Below are 17,418 nucleotides of genomic sequence, written 5' to 3'. Positions count from 1 at the left end.
AAGCAAAACAAATCGGAAACACAGAACCCCAAATAAAAATATTCAGCTACTAAATTTTCCACACCAAATAGTCCAATATATTGTGAGTTAAGATTAGCATAATCACTTTTTGAGCATGAAACTTCATATGTGCTGGTAGATTTTTAAAGATCCTGAAGCATCCACAATTAAGGTTGAATGAAGTTTTCAAATCAAAACTTGTTCAGTGGAAACCTGCCTCAGCTAAAAGAAAATTTTTCCCATGGAAAAGCTTGAACTATCTTTTGAGAAAACTTAAAAAGCCTCAACTGTTCTTTTAGAGGAAAATGGAAAACTGTTGGCCAAATGATTATGGTTGCCAGTTAAAGATCAATGTTGAATGAAAGGAAGAACATTTTTCCAGTGGGCACCATTTTAAATGTAATATTTGATAAGATATGAGGTATGATATTGAAAGGCGACTCTGCATATATGTGTGTGAACACATTAGCTAAGGAAGAATATGTAACCTGGAAAATTTTGAAAGACAAATTGTGTTATTTCTTGCGGATATAATTACTGTGAGTGCTCTGCATTTTGGGGTGGAATCAGTAGACAGGTAGAAGTTCTTTCTGGGTAGAAATAAACCCTCATTTCTGCAGTGGCACGGAACTTAAGGAATTAGGACTTCAGCGATAGCATCAGTAATCTCTGATGGCTGAGCATTCCAATTTCAAAACCTTTTTCCCCAAAGTACCACCCATTTTGTGGTGAATTTCAGTTTTTGTGATGCTTCCTGCTGTTCTCATGTCTGAACATGTGAAGGTCTTAAACATTTCTAAAGGGCTAATAACCACATGTATGAAATGTATGCTGTTTTATTAGTTGTGGGAAATAACTAATGTGCTTCAAACAAGTTCTGCTATATGACTAAAGGGGGTTTTGAGATACAACTTTAGTCCTTTCCTTCAGAATACTGTTATCCTTGGTATTTTACACCTGCCAGAAGCTGGAGTGTCTCTCTGATGATCCTTCATTTGCTGAGGAGACTCCAGCTAGAAACATTTATAATGCTTACTAGTTTGAAAAAGGAGAATTGCTTGGTGTGCTCCTTGCTGCTCTGAGTGAAATACATGGTGTTTGCAGTGTGATTGAGCTAACAGGGATGTATCCACGTAGTTTTCTTAACCATGTAATTATTGCCAACTGTTGTAAGTATTTGCTGTGAAAAACACTTTCTCTGCTCCTGCAGTGACTGAACTTGGCTTGCAAATGCTCATTTTGTACCATCTAAGGTAACAGCCAATCTGCCTAGATTTCTCGGAATACTGGAGGGTTTTTAGATGTCCAAAATTATGGAGTCAGTCAATACCCATGATGGAGAAAAGCCTAGTCATAAAGCTGTGTTCACAGTTAAACAAATATATGTTCAAAATGTATGCAGATATGGCTTTAATGCATTGTATGAGGCCCTTGCATCTCTTTTCATATAAACCTCTATGTATTTTTAGCATTGGAAGAATTCATAATTTTGAATCACTGACTTCCTTAGTTAAGGATTTCTCCCTGCTCTATGAATGCTCTATAAATGAATTCTTTCTAGTTGCTAAGCATATAAATACGCTGTTGTGATCAGCATGTTGCATTAGACTATGTAACATGTCTTCTAAAAGATCTTTGTTTCTGATGCCAATTTTACCTGGAACCTAAAATCTTAACCTGTATTTGGCCTTGTCTTTGAGAAGTGTCATGCTCAGGTTTCCAGGTGCAAAATAACCCCACAAGCAAAAATAAGATCTGCTTTCTTCATCATCACAGTATTTCTAGAGCACTTAGAGAATGCAAAATGCAAGCTGCCTTTTCCATTGTTACAGTTGATCCTGGACTGTACTGGAGATTTCTGATGACACTAGCTTTGCTGTTACTACTTGTCACTTCATATTTTCCACTGTCTTGGCATGATTTGACCTCTCTGCACCTTTTCACCACCTAACCTATTATCATTTTAGTCATTTGTTTAATTTGATTTTTTTTTTTTCTTTTCTCACTGCCCTATTGTTTTATTCCATCCATCTGGTAGAAGTATATAAAGATGTACACAGGCGGAGTGAGCTCATTGGCTGAGCAGATAGCCAATCAGCTTCAAAGGAAAGAGCAACCCAAAACCCTTCTAGACAAGAAGGAACTGGTAAGACGATGTACAGAAGATGATGCGTGTTTTGTGATTAGATGTACTGTAGATCTGAAGTATTGTGAGTGTCCAGTTGTTACTACCACTGATGGAATCTGTCATAGCTTTGTGAAAGACCTCATTTCCCTTTCTCTATCTGCCCTCACTCTTGTCCTCATTCTCCTTGCAAAATGTTTTAATCTAATCTCAGCATCCAAGAGTTGTGCATAAACAGTTGAGAAACTGCTTGTCATATTTATGAAGGTGTGTTGGATTCACTGGGGCTACTTCTGTATTGTTTTCTGGAGGAGATGCTGATTTTGATAATGTAGGTCTAAGAACTTCTGTTTGAGGGATTTCTAATGGTTTTGGCTTTCCATCGTATGCCTCCTTCAGTCATTTGTTTCAAGGCCATCATTAATAGTACTGGTGTCTGCTCTTCCATCCAGAGCATATTTTACTCCTGACATATGTAGGCATGGCGTCCTAGGACCTTCTTCCCTGGACAATAAGGTTAGTTTTTGCTGTCCTGGTTAAACCTGTGAATTGTGTCCAGCAACTGCAGCATCCATGTGTGACAAACTGCAGCATCCAGATGTTCCTCTATCTGCGGAAATGAAGAGAAAATATGACCGTGCAATCTTGGTGAGGCTGGACACACACAAATTTAGCCATGCCTATTTCTGTCTAGGGCTCACTCAAAAAGGAGTTCCCCCAAAACCTGGGAGGCAGTGATGTCTGTTACTTCTGCCGCAAGCGAGTCTATGTGATGGAAAGGCTGAGTGCTGAAGGCAAGTTCTTCCACCGCAGTTGCTTCAAGTGTGAATACTGTGCGACGACTCTGCGCTTGTCATCCTACGCCTATGATATTGAAGATGGTAAGAGAAATTGCCTTTTTGCAGAGTTCTCTTAACTGTCCTGTAAGTCTGTCTAGTGATTTCAGCTCTTTCTTTGCTTAAAAATTATTTGGTGAGTTAGGGAAAAGAGTAACTTCTGTTCCAAAGGCACCATCTCTCAAACTGTTGAAACTATATGGATTTCCTGTGGCCAGGTCATGCTGACAGCAAAGTAACTGAGCTGTTAGGTATTAATTTAACATACTAACAGCTGCTGGAATGCAAAGAAATAAATAGTAGTTGGGGGCTTTTAAAAGGGTTTGGAGGCCAAGTTTGAAGGCTAGACCCTTAACTCTTATTTCACTAATGTCAAATGAGGAAACTCCTCAGTGTTTAATACCAGTTAAGCGACAATAACACATTGGAGACAAATGCAGTGAGCTTTTTCTTGAAGACATCACAACTGTCCAACTCTGTATGTTTGTTTTACATGTACTAAAATAGGAACTTTATAATCAGAGGCTGTGATAATAGCTCATTACAGACTAAGTTCTGTTTATATAGTGAAAATGAAGCATTGAAGTTATTGAAGTTGAGTAGAGGTAAGTCAATGTTATATGTATATACAGAGAAGGTGTTGTTGAAGTAGTTACTGAAGATTAAGTAATGACTTTTCTATATCTGATAGACTGAGGAGGAAGGACTATGATTACAAAACTTGCTGATGACTCAGTTAATTCTTAGCATGTTAGATTGTGTTAAGGGAAGCTTCAGATATACTTAACAAATCTGAGAAAACAGAAAATATGGCAGCAGGTGAAACTCAATTTATTAACAAAGTGTGCATATGGAAAGTAATAATTTCAAATCACACATCACTTGTGACAAGTAAACTCCTTCTAAGAGTAGCAATGCGTTGCATTCTTTGCTTGAGCAGTGATTGACAGAAATGTCACGTTTTGTGAAGAAAAAATCCTCCTCTCTCAACAGGAAAATGTGTGCAAAATGATGTAAAACTAGTGAGAGGTTAGGTGGAAAGGATTCTAGTCCAGACATGGTGGTGTAGAAACCAAAATAACAGGAGAAAGTGTTAGTAACGATAGTCTCCCCACTTACTGAGGCAAAGATGAAGTACAAATTATAAACTGATATGCCACAGGATGAAATTCCAGAATATTCTGCTGTAGACTGAAATGTTATAAAATTGATAGGTATCTACTGCGTGTAGCTAGAAAGAATCTTTTTGCATATACTGTGTAGAATAATGGCCGTGGAAACACCATCTAGGCTTAAGGGGCAAAAAGAACCAAAATTATTTATTGATGATGCATTATGTAATAGCTTTAAGTAATGGACTTGCTGGGTCACAAAGAGTTGAGGAAACTTAGAATCATCAAACCCGTCTCCCAGTAAGGAATAGAAAACCCATTGTTACTTGGCCAGAAGGTCAGCAGACTTGGCATGTGAGTTTAAGGGAGCCAGTGATAATTTTGAAATCAACATCTAAAAAGTAAAGGTTTCATCAGTAATCAAAGTTGGGTAAAAAGCATTTTTTGAGCACTGTTGTTATTTTGGGCATTCACAAGTAACTGAATAGCTGACTATATGTTTAGCAATAACAGACTGAGCTCCTCTGTCAACTGTATGGGCTGAAACAGTTTTTGCCACCAGATTTAGTGATTGCCTCTGCCAGCAAGCTTATGTATGCATTTATGGCCAGATAGTTCTCAGTGAAACGAAAACAAAGCTTGGCGTTTCAGCACGCTTTATAGCATTGATTCTGAAATGACATTACATGCCTAACAGTTGTGTATGTATATGAAGCACGTATGGTCAAACACAAATATGTGGTATCCCATCTAATCTAATAATTGTGACAATTTAGCTTATATTTCATTCTGTGTTTTCTTTGTGAGAAAAAATAACAAAGCTATACACGCATTGTTGCTATTCATGTAGCTATTTGGACTGATGAGCATTCTGCAGCGTTTTGCAGTTAGTGTCTGGTTTTAGGCTTCGAAGTCTGAGAACTTTTATGTAAAAGCTTTTCTGTTATTGCTCTCCTCAGACAACTTTTTGGAAAGAGTAAATATTAAGAAATGTTTATTTAAGCACAGACTTCTCGAAAGATATGGTTTGTCACTTTTCCAACCTAACACAAAGCATTGTGGAAATACCAGCCCAGACAAACTAGAGGAGGGGGCAAAGGTCAGAATATAGGTTTGAAATGCAATTAGCAAAAGCTGTAGGAATAGGATAGCAGTGGGGGATGCTATGGGCTGCATATACTAAGCAGGATACACTGACAACAGTACACTGGAAGATAATTATGTGCCATCCATTTGCTGTTATTATTATTATTTGTATTATGGCATTACTAGTGCTGCTTTGGCTTCCTGACAGTGTTCAGATACCAGTGAAAACCCATGTAGACTTCTGGGGTGTTACTAAACCAGTAGTATCACAAAAGGTCTTAATTGTGAAAAAGAAAGGGAAAATTTGTTGATTGTCCTTTCCACAAGTAGCCACTGTGCATTTTTAGAGATGGTTCTTTGGGAGTTAACACTGTCCTCTCCCACTTTCCTCTGCTGGTTGTATTCATTCTTGCTTTTTCCAAAAGTGCTTCTGCCAGCTTTTCATGTGATGATTTCTTTGTTCCTCACACACTGCCGCATTGTTAGCATGTGATACCACACAAGCCTCACAGCTTTGCTTTGGTGTTTGATAGGATTTTAAGCTAAATGGCTGTCAGGCACCCAATGGAAAGGAGGCTAGATAGGAGGGGGAGAGAGGAAGGCTGGAGTTAAAACTTCAGATAGTGTTTGCCTCCATGTATAGTGAGTAAACTAGATGGAGCAACAGGAATGGCAGCAGAAAACAAGTTGCAGTGAGATGGACATTTATATTGTGCTACACTGCTGTGTTCTCATTGCTGACCATTGTTCGTGTTTTATCTGCAGGTAAATTCTACTGTAAGCCTCACTACTGTTACCGACTCTCTGGTTATGCTCAAAGGAAGAGGCCAGCAGTGGGTCCTCTGTCAGGAAAGGTAACTCATTATTTTCATCTAACGTGTCATGTTAATAAGTTTTGATTCTTAGCATTGAAAAAGTAAATATGTTGGGTTTTTTTCAGAAAGTAGAAAAATTCAGAATGCATCAAATTGCTTTTTTATGTCATGAGAACTTGCAGTTCTATAAATTTTATTTAAGAACAGTTCCTTTAATTACTACTTCTCTTTTCGTGGTTCTCGTTATAAAATAATGTACAGTCCCATTCAGAACATGATTTTGATTTGTTTTCTTGACAGCTGAAATACTTATTCAGTCCATGCAGAAGCTGAATGAATAATGTTACCAGTTTTGGTTTTGCATTGTTTCTCCATGGTTTTTCTTAAGATGAAACAAATTATTTGCATTTCCCTTGAAAAATGAAGTTCTACCCCACTTGCATAGGCTATGGAGAAGACCTGCCTTCATTTCTGAAAGTTTTCTGTGCGTTAATGGGAACCTGCGTGGAAAGAAAGGATATCCCTTTTCCTGTACTGTTATAATGGAAGCGTTTGTGCTTTAAACATAGGATCAAGACCCACTGTGTAATACAGAAAAGTCTCCCAGCTTTTGTCATTACAATCCAAGGCATTTAATTTGTCTTCTCAACCCCCTTTTCAGTATTTTTGCATACTCTGTCTGAGCAAACTGTATGGTAGTCTTTAAATAAGTTCTTTTAAGCTTGTATGCTACAGACTGTCCTTCCCCCTTAAATTATATTTTCATTTGTGGTAGTGGCGGTGCTTGTCCTTCTGCCTGTTACTCAGGTTTTATTAGTACAAGCTGGAGCTGTACTCCTTGTTTTCGGAAGGATAAGGGATCCATCCCAATATTTGTGCCATACTTCCTGTCAAAAATAGACTAAAAATGGTCCTTGTTTTATTTCCCTGATGAGCAGCCTTCAAGAATTTTACTGCTTTGACTTTCTTGGATATCCAGCTTGTTTTTCAGAGCTTTAATAAAGCCATAAGTTGAGAAGGAACATACTTCTTCAGACCTTGCCTTATGTGATGATTAAGGGGTATCTTAATTGCAAGAGGGATGTCTTCCTAGTTCAACGTGTTCAGTACATGCAGCTTCACATGAAAAAAAAGAGTATTTCTGAGGCATTTTCAATTTTAATATTAATTTAATTTCCCGCACATTCTCACAGGACACCAAAGGACCTCTGCAGGACACCATGGCAAGTGATGGAAGTGGACGGGCAAACACCATCTCCGCCTCAGCAGAGAGGGCCCCAGGTAGCTCCGCTTCCTTCTTTAGCAGGGTGGTGCAGTACTCTCTCAGCCTCTTTGACAGAGTTAGGGTGGCAAGCCAGCGCCTGCAAAGCACAGTTTCCTCGATTGGGCACCAGGTAGCCCAGAATCCTTTGGACTCCTTTTTCATGTGTCAGCTGATGGCTTTTGGGGTTCCCTTTCTCTATGTGCAGTCAGAAGTCCTTGTGCAGATCCTAGGGGAATTTTGTGGGCAGCCTGCTGACCGGTAAGAATTAATGTGACCCAACTTTGAGCTGTATAATTCATGTGATTTTTGGGGTGCTGTATGAATTTTGTGCGTTACATGAAAGTCTCAATATATTATTTTGCACTGTGGCTTTGGGGCCTAGATGTTCTCGGTCCTTTCAAGGACATTATCTGAAAGAATTCCAGGAAAACACAGATGCTCAGTTGAGGGTCTCCTCTAAGTGGGCCCAGATAAAAAGCCCTGGTCTGTAATGTATGCAGCTTGGTGTTAGTGAAGTTAAAAGTTCTTCTGATGCACTGGAATAACTCTCAAACTGGATTTCTGTGTTTGCCTGAATTCTGGGTGTGGTTTCTTGTTCTCCCAAGCTTCTCCTCATTAATCTGGTACTTGAATGGGAAAGATCCCATTATCTCTGGATTGTGTCTCCTTTGGAATTCTGGGTGTCTCTGACAGTTAATGGGATCGGATTCCTTAAACCCCTTGAATTTCGTGGTGCTGGCAGGTCATGGTGCTCTTCCCTCACTGCCAGAATCTGTGCTGCTCCTAGCCATGGCTTTGGGAATGGGGTGGTGAATGTGTGTGTCTTACTGTGAAGTAGTTTTGCCTTTTAACTTGAAATTCTAATTCCTTCTAACATGGGAGAAGTGTCTGTGCTACAAATGCTCGTTTGCCCAGCCCCTAAGTGCTCATTTAGTGATGTCAGAAAAAGGAAGAGATTTGATTCTTAGTATTTGTTCCAGAACTCTATGGATAAACTAAATCAGCTGCTTTTAGAGAGAGAACATACTTAGAGCAACACTTTGAGAAAATAATGTTTTCACAATGCTAGTTGAGAAAAGACCTTAACAACATGAAGGCAAATAAAAATCATGCTTTTGTTTGACTTTATATATTATTCTTACAAGTGTTTCTAAGATTGTAACTGAATGCAGTCCCAACAGAAACTTATTCTTAGCGTGTGCAGTTGATTCCTGAAGTGTAGTTACTTTCAGTTTCCTCTCTTGTTTGTGTGGAATTTCCATATGGCAAAATGAAGGAAAGGGAAAAGGTATAGACAAATGATGTTTGCAAAATGCTGTGGACAGATGGAATAAATAAAACACTTTTTGTGCAACTGGATAGACTTAAAATTGCTTTCTCTAAAAGTGAAGAGTTGTTTTGGTTTCTTTTAGCCAGAGCATATTCTTTAAGATAAATGGAAAAATGGGCATCTGATGTGAGAATAAGGTGGTTTATGGAGTGAAGCTATTGGTGATGAGAAATGGAAGAAGGGGAGTTTAACTATATGTATCAATTAGTTTATCAAAGCAATTGCTGGCAGGAAGTCTCCTTCCTCTGAGGTAGTCCTTCCAACTGATTGAATTTAATTGCTCACTTTTATAAATGAGCATTCAGTAAATAGCATCTAAGTGAACACTAAGTAGAACAAGCAATAGGCCATGGTTTGCTATAAATGTCTATAAATCAGCTATAAATCAGATGTTTCCGTCTTTACTTATATAGTGGTGGCACAATCCTGTAGCAGAACTGTAGTATTTCCAGAGGAGTAAAACAGAACAGACATCATTTTATCAAATGGCAAAACTTGAAATCTAGGGCTCCTTCTGTTTGTTTTCTACTTTTCTAAAGCAGTGTATAACTGTAGCATCATTTTTAAAGCCTTAGGATCTTTTAAAGCTTTGCCTCTTGCAGTGCCCAAAGTACATCAGAACATACTCAGCTTAGCTGGGTCAAGCTAGGTCATCTTTAAGGCAGCGTATTGTGGTACATTCTTGTGTGTGCATGACAGAAGTACATTAAATGGTAGAAGAGTGAGCAGTGCCTCTGCCATGCTCCCCCTTTCTGCTAGAAAAATGCCATTAGTGGCTAAGATTTTGTTTTCTTTGTGAAGTAGGTTCTAAATGTATCTTAAAACTACTGGCTTAACAATGGTTAAGAAGCAGGAGGAGGCTAAATGCAATGTACTTTAAAAGCAAGCCACAGTGTCATTAAAGGCAGGTTAGTTCTCAGTGTAACAGTCATGTCCTGTAGGTACCTTTAGCTCCTGTTCTTGCTGGGTAGGTAGGTCAGGAAACCTGTGATGTGTTTACAGTTACATATGGTTTGGAAAAAACAAAACAAACCCTTTTGCATTACCAAGCTTGATAATACAGTGGAAGAATAGGATATTATTCCTGAATAATCAAAAGGAGTCTGTAAGATTACATCTCAATATAACTCCTTTGAACTATCTGGGTATATGCTTTCTTGCAATTTATTAAATTGTCTGTTTAAGAGACTATAGACTTGCTGCTTTCACTGTAGAGTAGACAAATACCTCAAGCAAAAATTTGTCTGAAATGGAGATAGAGGCAGAGCTCTGTTTCCAAGGCTCCACTTCACCCATCTGGTAGACTTATCTAATACAGGTCATACATCTGAAAATGTCTGACCTCCCCTAATGCAAGTGCCACCAAATGAAATTTGGTAATAGCAATTTCAGACCCTGAGGTCTGAGCCAATCCTCAGTAGTGAGGAAGATCTTGATGTGGAGTGTAAGTTGCCTCTAAAATGAGTAAGTAAAAAAAAAAAAGTGTAAACGCACAGGTTTGATACTTGATGGAGATGTAAAGGTAACTTAGAAGGCAAAAGGAAGGTGTACAGCAGAAACATCAATTAAAAATATATATAAGCCCAAAAATCCATTGTTCTTAAATTTTATACCTCTGAGTTAAATTCAGCCCTGACTTAGCAAAGTGCTTGTTCAGTGAGCTTTATGGTGACTGCTGCGAGGCCTGTTTTTTAGTTGCCATGGAACCCCAAATGGATGTAAACTGCATGGGTTCTCCCCCTACACTCACTGCTTCTTTTGCTACGCCACCAAATCTGGCCTCTTCTTTTTTAGCCAGCTTAATGCTTAAAATATATTCAACCAGAGAATAACATTCAGAAGATTTGGTCAGCTGAGGTAAGATTGGTCACAACAAGCACTTGTGATGTGTTACTAACCTGATTGGCATGTATTAACTTTGCTAAAGATGTCAGTCCCTTGCTGGGTGGCCGCACCCTTAGCTGGCATTTAATGTATTTTGTCTGTCCCTTATATTGTAATTACAATAGTTGCAGGGCACAATCTGTGATAAGCAAGTTGAGGGTTTTTTAGCAGTCAACTAGAACCACCCTTCTTGCAAAGGTTTTGCCTGGTTTGCCGGGGAGCCTGCGTGGCATCTTATGTGGTGGTTACAAGGAATGTTCGCAGGGAGGTTAGGATCAAACTGGCTCTTACAATATAGATCAAAGCTTCAGCTTGGGAAGTGGCAACAAGCTTTTGAGTGATGGATGCCATTCTCTCTGGGGAAGGGAAGTCGGGGAAAGCTGTTACTGTGCTTTTGGTCCTGCTGAACTGTGGCATGCTTGTCGTAGATTCTGTAACTTTTCTCTGTACCCTGTCTGTGTGTTTTTTCTCTATCTTCTGCATTTGCCTTTGTGCCAAAATTGCTGCTATTGCCAAGAAAAAAAAAACACCTTTGCTTTTCAACTGTCTCTCCCTTTGATAATCTGTAACTGCTGTGTCTTGAATTTTTTTGAATATTATTTACAGTACTTTATATGGTTTTAATGTGCTTTTAATGCAAATGCTGTTTTTCTGTTTATTCTAAAGGTCTGTAAGAACATATTTCTGAACTTTCAGCTCTTTCTTGACAGATGGACTTGGAACAGTCTTTACCCCTATCAGCTTTATGATAATGTTCCATGGGGTGACTTTAGCCAGTGATGTTTTGTTGTGAGAGGTTTCCCATTTCACACTTGTGTTCTCGCAGCTGTCCCTATCTCATTTCTGTCCCTGTCGGAGATAGGGAGTTCATAAAGGAAAGAGCTGCTAGGGAAATTCATACTTCAAAATGTACAGCAATAAAAGGCAAGTCATGAGATATTTGCAGTAGTTACTTGACCTGTGAAAGATTTAAGCCACCAAAATATAAGCCATAGTATGCAGAACTGAAAAATGCAATACAAAGTAGAGGCACTAGGTCTCCTGCTTTAAAATCACAAAAATATATAGTGTTTATGATATAGGTATGCAATATGAAAAGTTAAAAATCCTCCTATGGATGTGCCTTAAGTGTTTTCAGGGAGCAATGTTCTGAGCAAAGCTCTTCACAGTAGACTCTTAAACAAGTAATCTGTTGTATATAGCAAGCAAAGCTGGGCTTTACATGAGGAAGTTATTTTGCTGACTTGGAGAGCTAGAGAAGGGTGGCTGCTTCCTCTAAATGGCATGCCCTTTAAGGTAAATTATCTGAGCCACATTTTCAAAAGGATCTTAACTGTCTGTACAATTTTAATGCATCTTTGTGTATGCATCCAATATTATTTGCACACAATTCTACTTCTGTGTCTAATGAAGTATGAATACATTTTATATATATATTTCTTTATATAAATAGGATTCTTATTCATAAACATCGCCTCTTTACGGTTCTGTATACATTGAACATGCCTTACTTGTGAAAATGATTCAGCTCGAAGCAATACTGTTTGCTTGTGTAAGTAAATATACCTTCGTGAAATCTTCCACTTGGTCACTTCTTTTCATTATTGTTCACACTTGGTTTTTGTTCTTGTTTTAATTTGTTCTGTTTTAAACGTTAAATTACAGAAGATAGCAGCAAACAAATTCTCTGACATCTTGTTCTGTTTGTGGTGCCTTCATTTTAAACCCCTGAACTGTGCGTTTACAAACACATCCATGTCCCACCTTACCACCCCCACCCCCCCCAAAAAAAAAAAGATGACGAAAAAGAATAAGGTACATACATATTTCAGGATGCACCACCAAATTGGGAGGAAAGATAATTCCTCTACTACTGTGCCTTGTCTGTTCTGTTTGGAGGAGCAGTGGTGGTGTGTTTTGCAGGACATGGCATATGATTCTGAACCCTTTTATAGGGTTTCATACAACTCCAAAGAGATCTGATGCAAGATTTATTTGTCTCTGCTGGAACATTTAAAATATAAACTTAAGAACCAGATCCTCTGTTTTTGGAAGCTGAGGAGAGTGCGTGGATTGCCCATTTAGGACCAGGTTTCAGTGCCCAGTGAATCATCACTTAATAGCAAGCCAGGAATCTCTGTTAGGATAAGTGCTTGACTGTTCCTAGTCCATCGTGTTCCTTGTTAGTGTTCTTATCAGGATTTGGGTGGCTTTGGAGTAAAGGAAAGGAGAATGCTGAAGGACGAGCAATTTGAAGTCCAGGAAATTTGGAAAGGGAAGGGCATGATGGAAAGGTTATTTGTTCTAAAGAGAGGAGATGCAGCTGACCTGATAGCCTTTCACTGAAAAATCCTGAAAAAAGTTTTGGGGGCCGAGGAAGGATATACAAAATAGCAATGTGCTGAGTTTGTGCTCATGGCTGGATCCTGCTAAGAACACTTTTTCTTGGGAGTAACAGGGCTCCCGATTCCATCTTTCTCTCTAGCTTTCAGACCTGTAGACTTGTGCCACTGGAATATTTGTTTATTGTTTGTATGCGTATATTCTGAAGGGTGATATGAATTTTTCTGGGCACTTCAGGAGCTTCATGGAATGTTTTTGTGTCTTAGAAAAATAGTATCAAGTTTGTGTGAAGGAGTTGGATTTTTTTAAATTGCAGAATTAAAATGTCTGGTTTTTTTGAAAAGTGGAATCTGAGAAATGACCATTTTAAGATTGTTTCCCTCAGAGAAAAGGAGGGAGTGTGCATAAAATAAGCTTAATGACAGATAATGTTCAAGTGAGACCATTAGTGCTCAGAAAGGCTTCATGTCTCCATTATATAGCCTCTTTGAAGATTTTGATTTATGCAGTTGTTTTTAACCTGTTTTTGTTTTGGGTGTGTGTTTCTTTGAATTATGTAACACGTGGTTTTCCTGTTGCTGTGAAATCAAGACATTATTTGTTCAACTGTGTGAAATGTTCAAGGGAATAAATTCCAAACAACCTTCAGGTTTCTGAGTTTTTCTTTGTCATCCCCCTTCTCCCTCCGCTGGTTCCAGGTGAGGGATGCTGCGGGGGATACAGAGTTGGGGGACAGTGGAATGAATAGATCTGACAAGCTCAAATGCAGAAGACATTTTGGGGAGCTCCATGGCACGTGCTGTCTGTCACTGCAAAGTACTACTTTTTGGGCTTCTTCTGTATTGTGTTTTTTTTTAAATATTGCTGTTGTGTTGTGGTTTGCTTAGAGTGCAGGGCGCACACTGCTCAGACAGGATGACACATTGCTGTAGAAAATCTGCTAAGGACCCCCCCCCATACTAAATATTTTGGCAAAGCTGGCTTTGGATAGATACGCTGTCAGTGTTGTGGCTTCACTGATTTTGGTTGATTTGGGAGGTCATTTTGTGTGCCTTGCTGCAGGCCAGAGGTCTTTGTCACACTCCATAAGCAAGGCAGTGATACCCACGTGTGAGGGGAGAGGAGGAACATGGGTGAGTGCAAGTCAGCGACTGGGAACGGGGAGTCATAGCCTTTGTACACGGTGTGACAGGTAAGCGTCTTGGCAGGATTTGGTTCCCTTGTTGGTATAGCAGCAGCTGTGATGATGAGATGTTTTGGTGTGATGGAAAGGCAGAAAAGGAGTAAAAACGGAGCCTTGTAGCCAAATCCTGTGTCTTATGTTCTAGCTGGACAGTTGTCTTCTCTTAGGAGAATGGCACATGAGGAGATGACCTTCCTTCCTCAAGACCATTAAGAGACTATTCTGTGGTGTTCTCACCATGATAAACAGATGGAGCTGGATCATAGTTTTGAGCTGCATTTTCCTGTTCTTCAAAGATCTATTGGATTAGTCTACGTTAGGGACTCATTCTGTGTCTTTTCTCGCATGCTTCTCATGCTTCCTAGCACACCATTGGCAACTAAAAACTTGATGACTTTGGAGAGTCTAATTGTGAATGCCTTCTCCTTTGGGTTTATTTGCCCAGAATAGTTGTGTTTAAATGGTAGCTCTCAGAACTGCAACCGTAAACCAATTCTCTTATATGTAAGAGTTCCTTCTTTGGAGGAAAGTAACCACTTTATGCCTTTGAAATTGCCTTTTGTTTTTCTTTACTGTGATCAGTAGTCCTGATTTTAAGGTTAAAATGTGCCTTCAATTCTGAGAAGAAGCCATCAGCATTCAGTGTAAAATTTCATGTGCTAGTGCGTGAACTAGAAATGTCATTTTGATGTACCACTAGAACAGCCTCCACTGTTCTGTATCAGGAAAGCTGTTAACTTTGCAGCTACATATATGCTCTTCAGAAATCAAATATTTGCTTCATGAATTCAAATAAAAAAAAATAAAAAAAAAAAGGTGAAGGGAGGTGCATTTCCAGAGCTCATTCCCATCAGAGGTGAAATCAGACTTCCTTGCTGTACCAGTGTAAGAGACATTGTTTTCAGCTAAAACTTGGAGAAACCAAGTATTTGTGTGGTGGGAAAGCTTCCAGGCACTCTCACCTCATTCTCTTTGAGTCTACACAGATGCCTCACATTTTCTGTGCCTGTGGTTCTTCTCTAGTCTCATGGCTTCTGGTGTTCTTTTACTAATGCCTATGGGAAGAGTTGAGTTCTGTATCCTGCCCCACTGGATGGGAGAGGGGTGCTGCCAGGGAACTCCTTCCATGGCCCTGACACTCAAAAGTCACTTTTTGTTAAAGGCAGTCTAGTTTTATTTGTGAAACAGAACTGAACCTTTTTTGAGCATTCTTCCCTTCACTGCCACCCTTCCTCCTCACTCCCATTCCAACCTAAGATACCTTAAAATTATTTACTCTAGAGGAAACTTTATTCTGTAAATAAAGCCTCAAGTAATACACTATGTCAAATATCATTCTCTAACCTTCTTGTGCAAAGAAAATGACCTGAAAATGAGGAAGAAAAGTAGACGATTTGGGCTGGGCCATGTTCTTGCTGAGTGTACGTGCTGCTTTTCCTGTAGTTCTGTAAAGAGAACACATTGATTTCTCTGAATATGTTATCCTGGAATCTTGAATTACAGAGATATGTCCTTCTGTTGCATCTGTCACTTCTGAGGGTCCCTAACATTATTTAGGACTTGTAGAACTTGGTAAATAGATTAAATATTGTCTTCATCTTATAGAAAATGAGGTATCATGTACTTTTTTGCCATTAACGTGCTCACGTAACATCCTCAAAAATAAATTATCCATAGAAAATCTTATGTAGCTGCTAACTAACATCCAACTATGTATCCCAGAACTGAAATTGAAGGACTGAAATTTGCTGTATAAATAGTGATATATTAAAGCCAATTTTTAGAAACAAGGTTTCATAATTACGTGTGTAAGTCACTTTAAAACTTTGAGGTACTGAGGCATTCACAAATGCACAGAAGTCTGTGAGCAATGTGGATGTTTTGTTTCCTCAAAAACCAGATTGCTTCCACTGAAGATGGACTGAATTAGCTTTTACAGGGGTTTGGAAACTTTCATTCTAAGATTTGGGCTTTTGGGAGTACTGAGATGTTTTCCACCATGCATCCCAAAACAACTTGCTTCATCAGATATGTTTTGGTAGCAGTTTTTCCAAGAGGCGTGTTGGCATAGACCGTCTCTGTTGCAACACACATCACTAGGGTGGTGTAGAAAGCCTGCTGTGTTTTACATTTTAGACGTATTACATTTCTTCATCTGGTATGGTAGAAAGCAGAGTAACTGTTTCACACAGATCTTTTCCTCTAATGTTCTATAATAGTGATGGGAAAGTGTAAGGTACTTCTAAAATAATAAGCCGAATGAATAAATGTCTGTTCACCTCTACTCTAATTAAAACAAGGCAGTGATAGTTTTACCACCTGCTTGTGATCAGCAGCATGATATATTAAGGTGTGTAGTTGGTAATATATCTTAAAATACAAGGAGAAACAGGGGGAGAAAACCAAACTTTTTAAAACAAAAATAAAAAACCCCAAAATGAATAGAAATAATCTGAAGGGAAGGAATAGATACCCCAGAGTCAACATTGAACCTATTCTCCTGCTTTGTGGAGGAAGGTGGAGTAGTGGTTGCTGAGCTGATCCTGGTAATGTAGAGTTTAGCTTAAGCTTTCCAAGCAAAACTGGGCAGATGCTCTTTAAGGATGAGATGGCACATCTATGGTCTGTTTAGTTGCTTACATCTTCTCTCAAAAATGTATGTTTAGTCTGACATTTCTCATGTTTGCTGTCATCCCAGAAGGCTGTGTTTTCTTTTTTAGGAAAATTTCATAACTGTCCTTTCTGCTGTTATAGAAGTTTATCTGATGGCTTGTGGGTAGAAGTGTTTAAAAATAGGACTTTTTTACCCAATAAATGTTTCAAATACTTTCAGGCTTGGGTAACTCAGTGATTTAAAACATCAGAACTGATGCATAAGTTATCTCTAATCAGTAACGTGCCTTCTGGAAGCTTTCTTTTTGGAACTGGGGCAGATTTTTAGTATATCTAGCTATATACCTATATACAAGAATTTTCTTAGTTTCAGAAAAATTTCCACTAAGGTGTGGAGCTTTGGATTGCTTGGAATATTCAGTTGCTTTACAAGTTACACAAGGGCATGTGGGATAAATGTAGATAATAGAAAAATATGCAACAGAATGAGGGAGCAGATATCAATGCTTTTTGGAGTATATAGAGCTTTTACTTTTTGGAGTATATGGAGCTTTTACTTAGGGCAGGTATTCCCCAGTATAATATCTTGTAACTACCAGCCTCAGATTTCAGCCTGTTCCATTTGCAGCACTTCATAATCTTGACACAAATGATAGAAATTAAGTAAGGACATGGTTAGTATCTAAATATATTCTGAGATCCGGTAATTATGGAAATCTGTAGTACATTGGAACAGAAGAGATAGTGGTTATTAGCTCAGTAGTTGAAAGTAGATACCTGCTTAAAAGCTATGTTTTGAATCTGATCACAATTTGAATGGGAAACTT

At 38.7% G+C, this 17,418-nt stretch overlaps 1 protein-coding gene across 1 annotated transcript in view; it reads left to right on the top strand.

Moving 5' to 3' along the window:
• Positions 1-17,418, top strand: part of MICAL3 (microtubule associated monooxygenase, calponin and LIM domain containing 3) — a 136,521-nt gene that overhangs the window by 58,809 nt on the left and 60,294 nt on the right. The window contains exons 22-25 of the mRNA XM_059816307.1: positions 2,039-2,146; positions 2,820-3,006; positions 5,925-6,013; positions 7,168-7,255. Coding sequence (XP_059672290.1) covers positions 2,039-2,146; positions 2,820-3,006; positions 5,925-6,013; positions 7,168-7,255 — 472 coding nt within the window. The remainder of the gene's footprint in view (positions 1-2,038; positions 2,147-2,819; positions 3,007-5,924; positions 6,014-7,167; positions 7,256-17,418) is intronic.

This window comes from Gavia stellata, chromosome 4, assembly GCF_030936135.1.
Source record: "Gavia stellata isolate bGavSte3 chromosome 4, bGavSte3.hap2, whole genome shotgun sequence".
Classification (NCBI taxonomy): domain Eukaryota; kingdom Metazoa; phylum Chordata; class Aves; order Gaviiformes; family Gaviidae; genus Gavia; species Gavia stellata.
This window is presented reverse-complemented; position numbering and strand designations above follow the sequence as displayed.